General features: G+C 34.3%; 1 protein-coding gene across 2 annotated transcripts in view; it reads right to left on the bottom strand.

The window, feature by feature from the left end:
* Positions 1-13,394, bottom strand: part of GLRA3 (glycine receptor alpha 3) — a 154,839-nt gene that overhangs the window by 7,740 nt on the left and 133,705 nt on the right. Inside the window, exons 8-9 of one of the 2 annotated variants that reach the window (XM_062213060.1) lie at positions 10,550-10,693; positions 8,287-8,331 (exon numbers count right to left, since the gene is read on the bottom strand). In XM_062213060.1, coding sequence (XP_062069044.1) covers positions 8,287-8,331; positions 10,550-10,693 — 189 coding nt within the window. The remainder of the gene's footprint in view (positions 1-8,286; positions 8,332-10,549; positions 10,694-13,394) is intronic. The other variant, XM_062213061.1, reaches the window with a different exon arrangement.

Below are 13,394 nucleotides of genomic sequence, written 5' to 3'. Positions count from 1 at the left end.
TAGAATGGAAAAATCATGGTTATCCTATTCCATCCACCCACAGAGTGGTGGCTTAAATAGAAGTTGAAATGAGCTATTAATATACTTATGAGATGACAAAGGAATGAAAAGCTGGTTGGTTCCTTGGAGAGTGTGTAGACCATGTGGATGTGAGTGATAGTAAGAAGGAATGTCTTTAGAAAGAATTTGGTTGCAGTGCAACACTGTGACACAGCTCTCCCATCTCACAGTGTTTTCTCTTATTTAATATAATGGTTCCAGATCCAAGGGATCATTGCTGCCTATATTATATTTATTTCTTTAAACATGGAAGCAATTCATGCCATGTATGGTACTGGTGAGTGGACAAAAAGTCCTGTAAACTTGAGTAGCTGCAAGACTTCTCAATTAGATGAAAATACTATAGCTGTTGTCTCTCCTACCTCCCATATTTCTATAAAACTATGTAAATTATATATGAAGCTAAGTGTATTTTTGTCTCATATGTATGATTATTTTACAAAATCTGTGAACAGAGGTATGGTGCTGTTTAACTCAGAGCTACATCACATTTGGATATTAGTTTTAATAGAATATGATGTATTCAAATAATTTATATTAAATCATCTTCACATAGTATTGATTCAGCTTAGAAACCAATAACACTTTTAAAATCACCATCATTCTTTATGTAGGTGATAATGATGAATGGTTTGAGGTTACTGTTTCTAAGTCTGATCCACATTTACACTTGTCCCAGAATCACTGGAAAGGATTTATGAAACCCATTCTTGTGAATCTTAATTGCAGAAATCTTTACTTGTTAACATTTAAGTTGTCCCAGAAATCTGCATTTCTAACAATTCTCTTAGATAATCACAATGCACAATAAAGTTTACGAAAGAAGAATTTTCAAGAGGGAAATTCTAACAATTCTAGTCAGTATGAATTAACACTGCTTTAACATTTTCTGAATTCTTGTAACACTTGTTCATTTACATTTTAAGTAGTCATTTATGAAGAAAATACTTTGCAGTGACTTTTGTATTAGTATTGAGCTATTATTCTATTTTTAACTTATTCCTATTTCCTGGCCTTGTTTCTACAACTATGGGTATGGATGTTTGTAAGGCCATCCTCATAAACTTTGTGACTATTCATTTTTTTTTTCTTTTTTTTTTTTTAATTTTTTTTTTATAGGCAGAGTGGACAGTGAGAGAGAGAGACAGAGAGAAAGGTCTTCCTTTTGCCGTTGGTTCACCCTCCAATGGCCGCCGCGGTAGGCGCGCTGCGGCCAGCGCACCACGCTGATCCGATGGCAGGAGCCAGGTGCTTATCCTGATCTCCCATGGGGTGCAGGGCCCAAGGACTTGGGCCATCCTCCACTGCACTCCCTGGCCACAGCAGAGAGCTGGCCTGGAAGAGGGGCAACCGGGACAGGATCGGACTATTCATTTTTAAATCTACTAAGGGCCAGCATTGTGGCATGGTAGGTAAAGCCACCACCTGGGATGCTGGCATTTCATATGGGTGCTTGTTCCAGTCATAACTGCTCCACTTCTGATCCAGGACTAGGAAAAGTAATGGTAGATGTCCCAAGTGTTTTGGTGACTTTCTCCCACATGGAAGACCTGGAAAAAGCTCCTGGCTCCTGGCTTCAGCTTGTCCCATCCCCAGCTGTTGTGTCCATTTGGAGAATGTATCCGAAGATGGAAGATTCTCTCTCTCTCTCTTTCTATAATTCTGCATTTCAAATAAATTAAAAAAAAAAATCTTTAAATCTAGTAAAGGACCTAGCCATGACTCAGGAAATAGACCTTGAATAACCAAAAGTTATATAACTTGATTTGATGCATTATTGTTTTCAAAAGCATCTAGAATACATTTCATTAATAAATGTCTCATTGATAACTTTCCTACTAGGAAACACCTGAAATGACACTCTAATTTTCCTGAGTATATTATTAACATTTTAATTTTAATAATTATATTACTTTATAACACAATATGAGAGAAAAATGCTAATAATAACTTTAATTATTTTTTCTATTAGATTGTTTAATCTCTCAGTAACCAAACCAGCCTAAAGTACTATGTATAATAGGCTTCCCCTGTTGCCTGTTCAGCAGGTGGACTTGCTCTTGTGCACTGTTTTTTTTTTTGACAGGCAGAGTGGACAGTGAGAGAGAGAGACAGAGAGAAAGGTCTTCCTTTGCCATTGGTTCACCCTCCAATGGCCGCCGCGGCCGGCGCGCTGCAGCCAGTGCACCACTCTGATCCGAAGGCCGGAGCCAGGTGCTTCTCCTGGTCTCCCATGGGGTGCAGGGCCCAAGCACTTGGGCCATCCTCCACTGTACTCCCGGGCCATAGCAGAGAGCTGGACTGGAAGAGGAGCAACTGAGACAGAATCCGGCGCCCCAACTGGGACTAGAACCCAGGGTACCAGTGCCGCAGGCGGAGGATTAGCCTAGTGAGCTGCAGCGCAGGCCTTTTCTGTTTGTTTTTAAGGATTAGTTCTTGGATATTTTGTTTTTGAAAAGCTCAATCTAAGTAATAATTTTAAGCATGGATGAAGTTTTTCTTGCAGCTTATTAGACAACTAAATTAGAAGATGTATTTAATTATTTTATTACTAAAATGATTTCCCTGCTTTTAATAACTCAATCATAAAAGTATCTTGTGTTTATGTATGCTTAGATGTTTAGTGATATTCCTTACTCTAATTAGTAATCAAATATTTCTTTGAGATAATTTAACTTTCTGGAAATATCAACTTAAATTCTAATGAACTATATGCCAAAATGAAAGGAATTAAAATAAATGCCTAAAATTTTACTCAGAGACTATATGCAAGTTAACTAATATTTAATTGTTAGAAAATTAAGGCACTTTATAATTCCAAATACAGGCAATAATAAAGACCAAATAGAATGAACTAAATATAGCCTGAAGAACATAGCTGAGTATAAAAGTAAAGTTGAAGAAATACCTTAAATTATCCAGAAGTAACTTACTGTGCTTAAAGCATGTTAAAAGTTTAGGTAGTGAAGAATGTAAAAGGCTATTAAGTTTCTGAACAATTCTCTTTTATAGGAAGACCTCTTAAACTAAATTCACAATGAAGAAAAATGTTTCAGTAATTATGCACTAGTACCATATTGTGAAACTTTCTAGGTGCTTTTTCATTTTAATAATAAAATTATGCCTAAGACCAATTGATATAACTAGAAATGCTAGAGATAAAAATAAAGTGATATATAGCCATTCAATAGACTTACTTCATCACTATCATCAAAACCATATAGGCCGGCGCCGCGGCTCAATAGGCTAATCATCTGCCTTGCGGCGCCGGCACATCGGGTTCTAGTCCCGGTCGGGGCGCAGGATTCTGTCCCGGTTGCCCCTCTTCCAGGCCAGCTCTCTATTGTGGCCCGGGAGTGCAGTGGAGGATGGCCCAAGTGCTTGGGCCCTGCACCCACATGGGAGACCAGGAGAAGCACCTGGCTCCGGCCTTCGGATCAGAGTGGTGCACCACAGCTTGCTGGCCACGGCAACCATTGGAGGGTGAACCAGTGGCAAAAAGGAAGACCTTTCTCTCTGTCTTTCTCTCTTTCACTATCCACTCTGACTGTCAATATATATATATATTAGCATACATGTAAGAAGATAGAAGATAATTAAATTCCTATCTTGTTTTTGGTCTTTTAAAGTACAAAAAACAAACAAACAAACAAAAAAAACCCAGAACTTGAATGTAAGGGTGCTAAAGGCTTGAGGATTGCCATTGAATGATAACAAAATTGTAAGCATGTATAACAGCATGAGATGTTGATTATTTGAGTTGCTGTAAGATACAACAACAACAACAATTACAATATATTCATCCTAACATTTCTGCCTTAATAAAATCCCATTATGGCTTTTTTTGTATAAATCAGGTGTTATGTAGATTACTCCAAAGTTCTTCTTGTTTAAATAATTTTCTTTAACTTTATACTTTCATTGTCAAGTGGGAAAGTAACTAAGGAAGGAAAACTAAACTGTCAGTTTTCATTTGCATGAATTTAAATCATATGAATTTTTAAAGCTTTTAATAAGCATAACAATGGTTTATTTTGTTGGGAGAAATTATCTTAGAAAATAGTTGGTGAATTAAAATTTGTTTTTCTGAAATAGTCTAAATTAAAATATTTGGCTTTATACTTCTATACCAATTACTGTCTGTTTAAAAACGGAAAGGGACAGGCCTTTGACCTATTGGCTGAGATGCTGCCTGAGATGCCTGGATCTCATATCAGAATGCCTAGGTTTGAGTCATGGCTCCACTCTTGAGTCCAGCCTTGCTCTAATGCCTGTCCTTGGAGGTAGCAGGTAATGACTCAAGTAATTGTCCCCACCACTGTGGAGATCTGGATTGAGTTGTCAGCTCTTGGTTTCATCCTAGTTTAGTATAAAAGTGTTTGCAATCTAGCTCCAGGAGAATCATGCATTTATAGTAGATGACATATAAATTAGCTATGAGTTAGTTGTTAACTTTATGCTTGACAAATTGAACTTAAATTCAGAAATGGCTTGGAAGTTAATAACTGATAACAAGTATTTCTGCTGGTATATAGCTCTAAGAAATAATTGTGTTTAAAGTAAAATTCTAAATATTTTTTCAAGAAAATTAATAAAATCTTATAAATGTTGTTATACTTGAGAAGACCTAATTTCATACACTAATGTGGGTCCTTCAAATTGAATTTAACTTCTTGAGAAATTACTTTTCCTCTGGCAACAAAGACATTTTCAGGAAATATTTTATCTATTGAAAGAATATCTTTAATCTAGAATAAAGTGTAAACTGACCTGGAATGGAATTATTATCACATTATTTAGTGTATATAGGTACCATTCTGCTTTCAATTGTGGGGCCTTGTCCCTTCCCCAAATAGTGTACTTGTATATTTGTATTTGTCCTAAGACTATGGAGCTGACAGAATGTGCAGGGCAGAAAATCAATTATTTCTATCCTTAAGTTATCATGAGTTAATTTTAAACTAAAACAGCATATAAATACACAAGTTTTTAAAATAATAATATTGTTGTACACATAATCAAAATGCAGTCAATAATGTATTTTTAAAAATATTATCATCATCCCTCAAAAACATGTAATTGGTCATCATTTCTCAAATATACAACTAACAGTCGATTTGTATTTCATTTGCACATATAGATAATAATTAATACATGGTAGCAGGTGGAAAGAAATACTGGAAAACTGTGACTGTGTTTACTCTTAGCAATATATTAGATCATCATGTTGTAGTGTGGAAGAAGCTATATGAAATGCACTAAAGCAATCCCATTTAATCCATATGTCTTTAATCCAAATCGCATACATTTAGAAACACTTTGGCATGTCTCTATAAGCCTCTAGGACTAAACTAATGATATCATACATGGGAATAGCAGCTTCTATCCAAAAGACTCTCATTTCATGCATCCATCCATACATACACAGCACTGGAGATAGCATCCATGGCATGGAGCAGTGGTGATCAGCACACAGCAGGCTATGACAGTGTGGGGTGGGGAAATTTGGGTATAAGAGCAAACTTGTATTCTTTCACAATAGACAAAAGGATACTAAGGTACCTTAACAGAATAAGAAGTAAAGTATAAAAGATTATATACAGTGCTTAAGTCCATGCTGAACCAAGTTAAATCTTCCCTAGTAATACCCCTTTGTGGCAAACTTCTTATACTGAGGTTATTTTATTTATACTGTCTATTCTATCAAATTAAAGTGCTGAGTAAAATTCCTGTAAATTGGTACTCATGATAATAAAGGACAGAAGGTCAGTATGTGGACTAATTTTGGTTATGTTGACTTAAAGATTTAGATTCCTTAGATTGTTTCACAGCGAAATACATAATTTAAAAAATGAATTTGTCTAACCTAGAAGCTTTTAGTTTAAAAGAAATTGTTTTCAAAACATGGAATTATCAACAACTTTGCCTAATGTGTAGCATATTAAAAAAATAAATGAGATGAATACACTTTCTAATGAACGTAAGCAGATATGTATTACTATATTGCTTTAAAAAAGGCAGAATTTATTGAGTATGTCCATGAAGTAAGCATGATTTTTCATCAGAGTCCTTTATAAAGCAATAATTGATAAAATAAATATCTTTATTTCTATAGCTTCTAAAACATTAACTGTTTAGTTACTAGAGATAAAATGGTTTGCATTCCAAAAGGAGATTTTGTATGTGTGTATGTCTATATATATATATAGCAAACACTACATGTAATTACTAAATTGCATGCAATAAAAATTTAATTAAGATAATCTAGTAAAGGCAAAGAGATTATATGAAATTATTTTTCAGGGATAGGAAACAAAAAGGATAAATCATATGCTGTGAAGCAATATATAATTTTAATAGCAAAACAAAATAGTTGAGTGATTTTTGATTATAAGAGTATCTACTAAGGACTTTAAAATATTAATGGGTCTCAATAATCTTCTAAAAAGGTGAGCTTCATTTAACATTATGTCTCTTGTAGGGATTCTTATCTTGAGTATATAGTCTGAGAGCATTTCAAGAAGTTCACAGAAATGAAATAAAAGATAAATTTATTTTAATGCAAAACATTTTAAAATTTATGCATATTTTTTCAAAATACACATTTTTAAATTTAAAAAAAAAATTATTTATTTATTTGACAGGTAGAGTTATAGACAGTGAGAAAGAGAGACAGAGAGAAAGGTCTTCCTTCTGTTGGTTCACTCCCCAAATAGCCACTACGGCTGGAGCTGCGCCATTCCGAAGCCAGGAGCCAGGTGCTTCCTCTCCTGGTCTCCCATGCGGGTTCAGGGGCCCAAGCATTTGGGCCATCCTCCCCTGCTTTCCCGAGCCACAGCAGAGAGCTGGACTGGAAGAGGAGCAACCGGGACTAGAACCTGGCACCCATATGGGATGCCGGCGCCGCAAGGCAGAGGATTAACCAAGTGAGCCATGATGCTGGCCCCTCAAAATACACATTTTTAATGCAGTTTTTGATGACCCTTTGTGGTATCACATGGGGAGCTACTTTAAAAGATATTTTGCCCCAGAAATTTTAGATTAGTTGACTGGCCTATCGATAAATTATTTTACAGGCTAATCCCTTGGCTTTGGTAGATTTATATTTAATTATGATATGGGCACACAAGTCAAATCACCAATGACCAATACTCTCTACTTTAGCCTTTCTAAATACTTAGCTATTATTATGGGACATGAATACTTGTGATCTCTTGTTATTCAGTAATCTTGAAGAATGTTTCTATCAAGATGGAATTGTTGGTCGGACATTTGTCCTGGTGGTTAAGACACCATTTGCAACATTCACTTCTCACATTGGAGTACCTGGGTTTGAGACCTAGCTCCACTCCCAATTTCAGGTTCTCCCTATTGTTTCCACAAGAGAGGCAGCCGGTGATGGTTCCAGTGGTTGAGTCCCTGCTGCCCATGTGGGAGACCTGAATGGAGTAAATCAGTGATTGGAAGCACTCTCTCTCTCTCTCTCTCCTCTGTCCTTCTCCTCTCTCTCTCTCTTTCTCCCTCTTTCTCTCTCCCCTTCTCCCATCACTGTGCCTCTCAAAAAATAAAATAAATAGAAAATTTTATGGAGTAAATCAGTGATTGGAAGCATTCTCTCTCTCTCTCTCTGTCCTTCTCCTCTCTCTCTTTCTTTCTCCCTCTTTTTCTCTCCCCTTCTCCCATCAATGTGCCTCTCAAAAAATAAAATAAATAGAAAATTTTAAAACCTCAGTTTTCCTTTGCTGTAATTTTAGTATATTTTAACAGTAAGAATTGTTTCTAAAGTTCCATTGACTGCACAAAGCAGTTTCTGGAAGTTTTGATTTCTTTTATACAGCTAATTTTAGAATGTTTTCATGAATAACCTTTATACTTACTTTGAAACTGATTTTTTACAAGTTGAAGATTGTCCCTTTCATGGAGATTACTACAAAATGTACATACTATTTCTCCTCCAACATATAGTTAAAATTATTTTGGACAATAAAAGAATTCTGTTAATAAATTGAAAGGTAATTTATGAATATCCTCTTATTTAGTAAGGGGAGATTGGGGTTCTTAGATAAAGAGATCATCATTCTTAACTGAAGGAGGATGGTGTTTGTTTGAGTTTCAGTGTGAGAGGTGCTATGTTTCCCCACCAAACACTGTCCTGGTGCAGAATGTGCTATCTGCTTTTCATTGATGACCACATTTCTGTACTTAGAGTTAAGAAAGTCAATTTACCGTGTCTGAGAAACGGTAAAACTTCTCCAGTGCAAAAGCTTCTGTCTGTTGGAAGGTAAAGTGGACCAAGAGGGATTGAGAAACCAGAGAATCAAGCCAAATATAATTAAATATAATTACACAATTGATTTTAATCACATTTACTATTTAACATACGTGTGTATCAAGAGAGAGATTTCACTTATGCAAAGTATCTACTGCAAAGCATGAGTTGAGCTTAAAAGTACCTGGCATCTTTCTGTAATAAATTTTGATTATATTTCATGACATTGGCTTCCTGAATATTTCAAGTAGTGGTGAGAAAATGATACAATATTACCTTTTGTATTCCTACATTTTCCCAGAATGCAATAACTAGAACATCAATTTTTGTGTCTTTCTACAGTTAAAAAAGTAAGGGGCATAAGATATAAGTGGTAAAATAGAGTAGAGAGAAACTTTATCCTTAGATACATAGTTTTAAATTTTTTTAAAATTAGGAACAAGAATTCAATGTCTAATGTTGACGCCTATTATTTTATCCAGTGGATACTGTGAATATCAAATAGTGGATGTAGAATATCTGAGCTCTCAGACTTTCCCATTTAGACACCATGTACATAACACTTTTCGTTTCTAGTGTTTGCAGAACATGATTGATTCATTGTAACAAGGAGAGGGAAGAAGGTAAAAAAGATGGAAAATAAAAAAAGAAAAAGAAAATCGTAATGATAGGGAAATGAATATTGCATTGCTTGTGATTAGTGCCATTAGAAGAGGAAATTGTTTTCATCAGTTACTAATAGCAAAGAAAGATAAAAGCTTTACTCCTATGATATAGCATTTGTCCTATTACAGCATTTTAGCCAATGACAAGAATCTAAGAGAAAACAGAAAGCAAGTAAGTGAGTGGGTGGCAGAGGAGAAAGAGGGAGAGGAAAGGTAAAGGGAGAGTGAAGAAGATTGAAAAAACATAATTAGAGCAGAAGAATAGGCAGAAGTGGGACAAGAAGATAAAGAAAAGGTAATCTCTCCATTAAAATGTATTTTAATACAAAATTATGCGCATATATTTTCATAAAGATTTATGAAATGTAAGCTCTAGCATTGTTTTCTGTCCAATGTAGTAACTCAGTTTCCCAGTGTTGAGGTTCTTTCAGTGTTGCTGTTAATTATTAGAGCAGTGGTAATTTTTTGAGTGCCAATTGAAAATAACTGAACGAATTGCTACTTTAGAATAGTTTTAATACTGACTTGACAGGAGCACTGAGAAATAAAAGCTTAGTGTCTTAAAACTTTAAAAAAATGAATTGTAGTACATAATTTACAAATCATAAGGAATAACAATTGCAAATTTCAAAAAATTCTTAACTTTTCACAATATATGAACTATATCATTATGTTTAAAATTTGTGTTTGACTTCACTTTTTCAGTATATTGTATCCTGGCCACGATTCAATATAACTTTGATATTACTTTATTGCTTCAGAACTCCATTTGCTTTCAAAATGTCAGTATACTCAGATTAGAATAATTGAAGTTGTCAGTAGAAACCCTGCCATCAGAAAGAGATGGGGTAGGTCCAAACCACATACATATAAAGGGAAGTTCCATTCCAGGTCTTTAAAACAGGGGATCTTCCCATCCATGCTCACTTTATGATGTTCAAAATAAGAATTTTCTTCTCAGTTCATTTTTTAACAGATTATAGAAAGGCAACAATGTCTTGTTATTTGTTTCCCATGAGGTTGCCACAGAAAAGTCAAGAACATGAAATTGTGTGTAAAATAGATCATATAGTATTGCACAAATGTACTACCTTGCCATTGATAAATAACATTTGATGGAAAATTAAAGGAATTATCTCATAAAAAGGGACAATTTTAATAATTATATCTGATGAATTTATGAAAGTAAACACTCTAATATTACAGGTAAGAAATTCCTTATTTCATTAACTGAAGCAAGACACTGTTAGTCCAGAAAGTACATTACAAAAAAAAGATAAAGCTCTCTTGCCACCAGATATGCTCTTTAAGGTATAGCTTTAGATATAGCTCTTTAAGGTGTAGTATCACCATTTTCTTGCTGAAGCTATTTTGACACTCTGTAAAACTAATTGATCAATTGCTTCACAGTTTTTTGCCTAAGATCAACAGAAAACTAATTGGTCATTTAGCCCCCAGTCACAATATCCCCTTTGTACATCTCTATTAAATACAAAAAATGCACTTGCCAGAGAAAATGGATATTCCACCAAACCCAATACACTGAATCATTTACCTTATTCTTTCTCTTTCTTCGAAATCTCAGAAGTTCCTTGTGCTGCCTTGATACAAAATTTACAGCTGCATACTCCAGAAGTGCTGAAAACACAAAAAGGAGGCAAACTGCCATCCAAATATCAATAGCTTTGACATATGAAACCTAGCCAAGAGAGAAAGAGAGAGTAAGCAGATTGACGTATCTTGTGACTTATTTGAGAGAAATACTAGAAATTTTCTGCTCTTAAATTATAACATATGTATCAATTTGAAAAAAATAAATGCATGGAAATAATTGTCTTTAATGTGAATATTTCAGATATTAATACTTAGAAATTATATTAGCCATACATTAAAATGTGTATATTTTGTAAATTTCTTTCTTTGAATTAAACACTGGTGCAAAAACATAAGAGGACATGTAAGATGAAATATAATTTTACTTTTAGGACAGCATAATTTCTGAAACATGAACACTGAAATATATATCGCACCTTTGACTTTTTAATTTTATCTATTCATCTGAAATTTTGAAATTTTATTAGTCAATTATATTATGATAATTTTATTTCAATGTATTTTTAAATCAGTACTATATGCTTATTTACTACCTATTTTGAAGTGTTTTTAAGCTTAAGGATATGTTATAAGAATAGTGAAAAGAATTTGTGTTCCTCAATTGTTAATATTTGATTATATATGTATATATACATCCACCAAAGTATGAGATTACTTTAAAAAGTTTATGCAAATATAGATCTTTTAATCCTACCACATAATACTAACAACCCATTCTCATTTTCCCCATTGTTCTTACATCATATATTTTTTTCAACTTTTATTTAATTAATATAAATTTTCAAAGTACAACTTTTGAATTATAGCAGCTTTTCCCTCTGTAACTTCCCTCCCACCCACAACCATCCCATCTCCCATCCCCTCTCCCATCCCACTCATACCTCCTTTATTTCTCTCATACCTCCTTTATTTCTCTCAAATCTCTCACCAATGAATCCTATTCCCATGCATATCTGTGCTCACAGCTTCAAGTTTCTATTTCCTGACTAGATCTCTCTATAGACAAGTTCTTATGTAACAAAACCCTTTGGATGTCTCACACACCTCATACTTAATCTGACTAAAAAGAAGTTCTGAATCTGTACCGGACTATAAAAACACACAACTTCTTTCTCCAACTAAAATGTCCGCCTCTGTTTACCATTGGTCACCCTCAGTCCTAGTAGTCTTCTCTTGCATCTAAAGAAAATAAGCCTGTTAATCTCGCTATTTCTCAAATTTATAAATTATTTCCTTCCTTACTTCCATCACATTGATCTAAGCCACAACAAATACTTTTCCACTCCCTCAGTGGTAGCCTTGACACAGCAATCAATGATTATAAATTGTTAACATTTTTTATTTGAGGAAAGATATTGAAAGAGAGAGTGAGACAGAGAGAGAGGAGTCAGATAGATTGAGGTTCCATCTACTAGCTCATTCCACAATTGCCCAAAATGGCTGGGACTGGGCTAAGCTGAAGCTGGAAGCTGGAAATGCAATCCAGGTGTCCCACATGAGTGGCAGGGATCTAATTACTTGAGGCATCATCACTGCCTCCCAGGGTCTGCATTAGCAGGAAACAAGGCAAGAGCCAGTATCAAACCAAGGCACTTCAATATGGGACGCAGTTGTCTTAACCAACATCTTAACTGCTAGGTCAATCATTCACACCAGTGATCATTTTTAAAGACAAGTCTGATTGTATTGCCTTCATAAAACATAAAACTTCATAAAACTCTTAATTGTCTTTTCATTAATTTAAAGTCCAAAATCAGTTTTATGGTTTATAAAAACATTCAAAATTAGGCTTCAGCTATTCTCTTACATTACCTACATTTATTCAGTTTTTGTTTTTCATTCTACATGTGTTGAACAAAATGATGTACTAAGTAATATTCTTTATGCTATAAGAACAAAGATGAGGAAGAAAAATAATATCCATTATTAATGGTGTTTACATTCAATTTAGGAAAACACAGAATAAATACAAACACGTAATGTTAACAGAAGTGCTATGAAGAAAATACAAGGGTAATGGTCTAGAGATGGGCTGGGTAAAGGATCTTCCAGTAGATGGGGAGAGTCACGAAGAAAAAGAGAGTAAGCAGATTGACTTATCTTGTTACTTATTTGATAGAAAAACTATATATTTTCTGCTTCTAAATTATAACATATGTATCAGTTTGAAAAAAATAAACACATGGAAATAATTGTCTCTGATATGAATATTTCAGATATTAATGCTTAGAAATTTTATTATCCATACATTAAAACGTGCATATTTTGTAAATTTCTTTCTTCAAATTAAGCACTAGCCCAAAAATGTGGTTAGAGGAGATATAAGATGAAACACAATTTTACCTTTAGAAAGGCATAATTTCTGAAACATGAACATTGAAATGTATATAGCACTTTCTGTGTGTTTCTGTGTGTTCTCCATTTCTCTCTGCTATTTTGTCTTTCATATAAAGAGAGAAAACTTAAAAAAAATAGAGGAGCAAGTGTTGCAGTAGTGTGGAGCTACTAGTGGAAAGGCAAAAGGAGCTGGCTGATTCATTTTCTCTGAGCATTAGGCACGAGGCAGTGAATCACACAGGCTACCGGTTATTGTGAAATTTGACATTCTGACATTTATCATCCTGAGGGTCACCCACAAGTGTCCTACTATGTCAAGTACATACTAATGCTACTCAGAGGATTTAGAAAATGAAAAAAAAACGCTTCTAACACGGGATTTGTTTTCTACATAAATGTTCTTATTTTAAGATTTAAAATGTAGCATAAAATTGTATAACGGAGCTAGA

This window comes from Lepus europaeus, chromosome 16, assembly GCF_033115175.1.
Source record: "Lepus europaeus isolate LE1 chromosome 16, mLepTim1.pri, whole genome shotgun sequence".
Taxonomy (NCBI): domain Eukaryota; kingdom Metazoa; phylum Chordata; class Mammalia; order Lagomorpha; family Leporidae; genus Lepus; species Lepus europaeus.
Note: the sequence above shows the minus strand (reverse complement) of the source record. Positions and strands in the feature narration are given on the sequence as shown.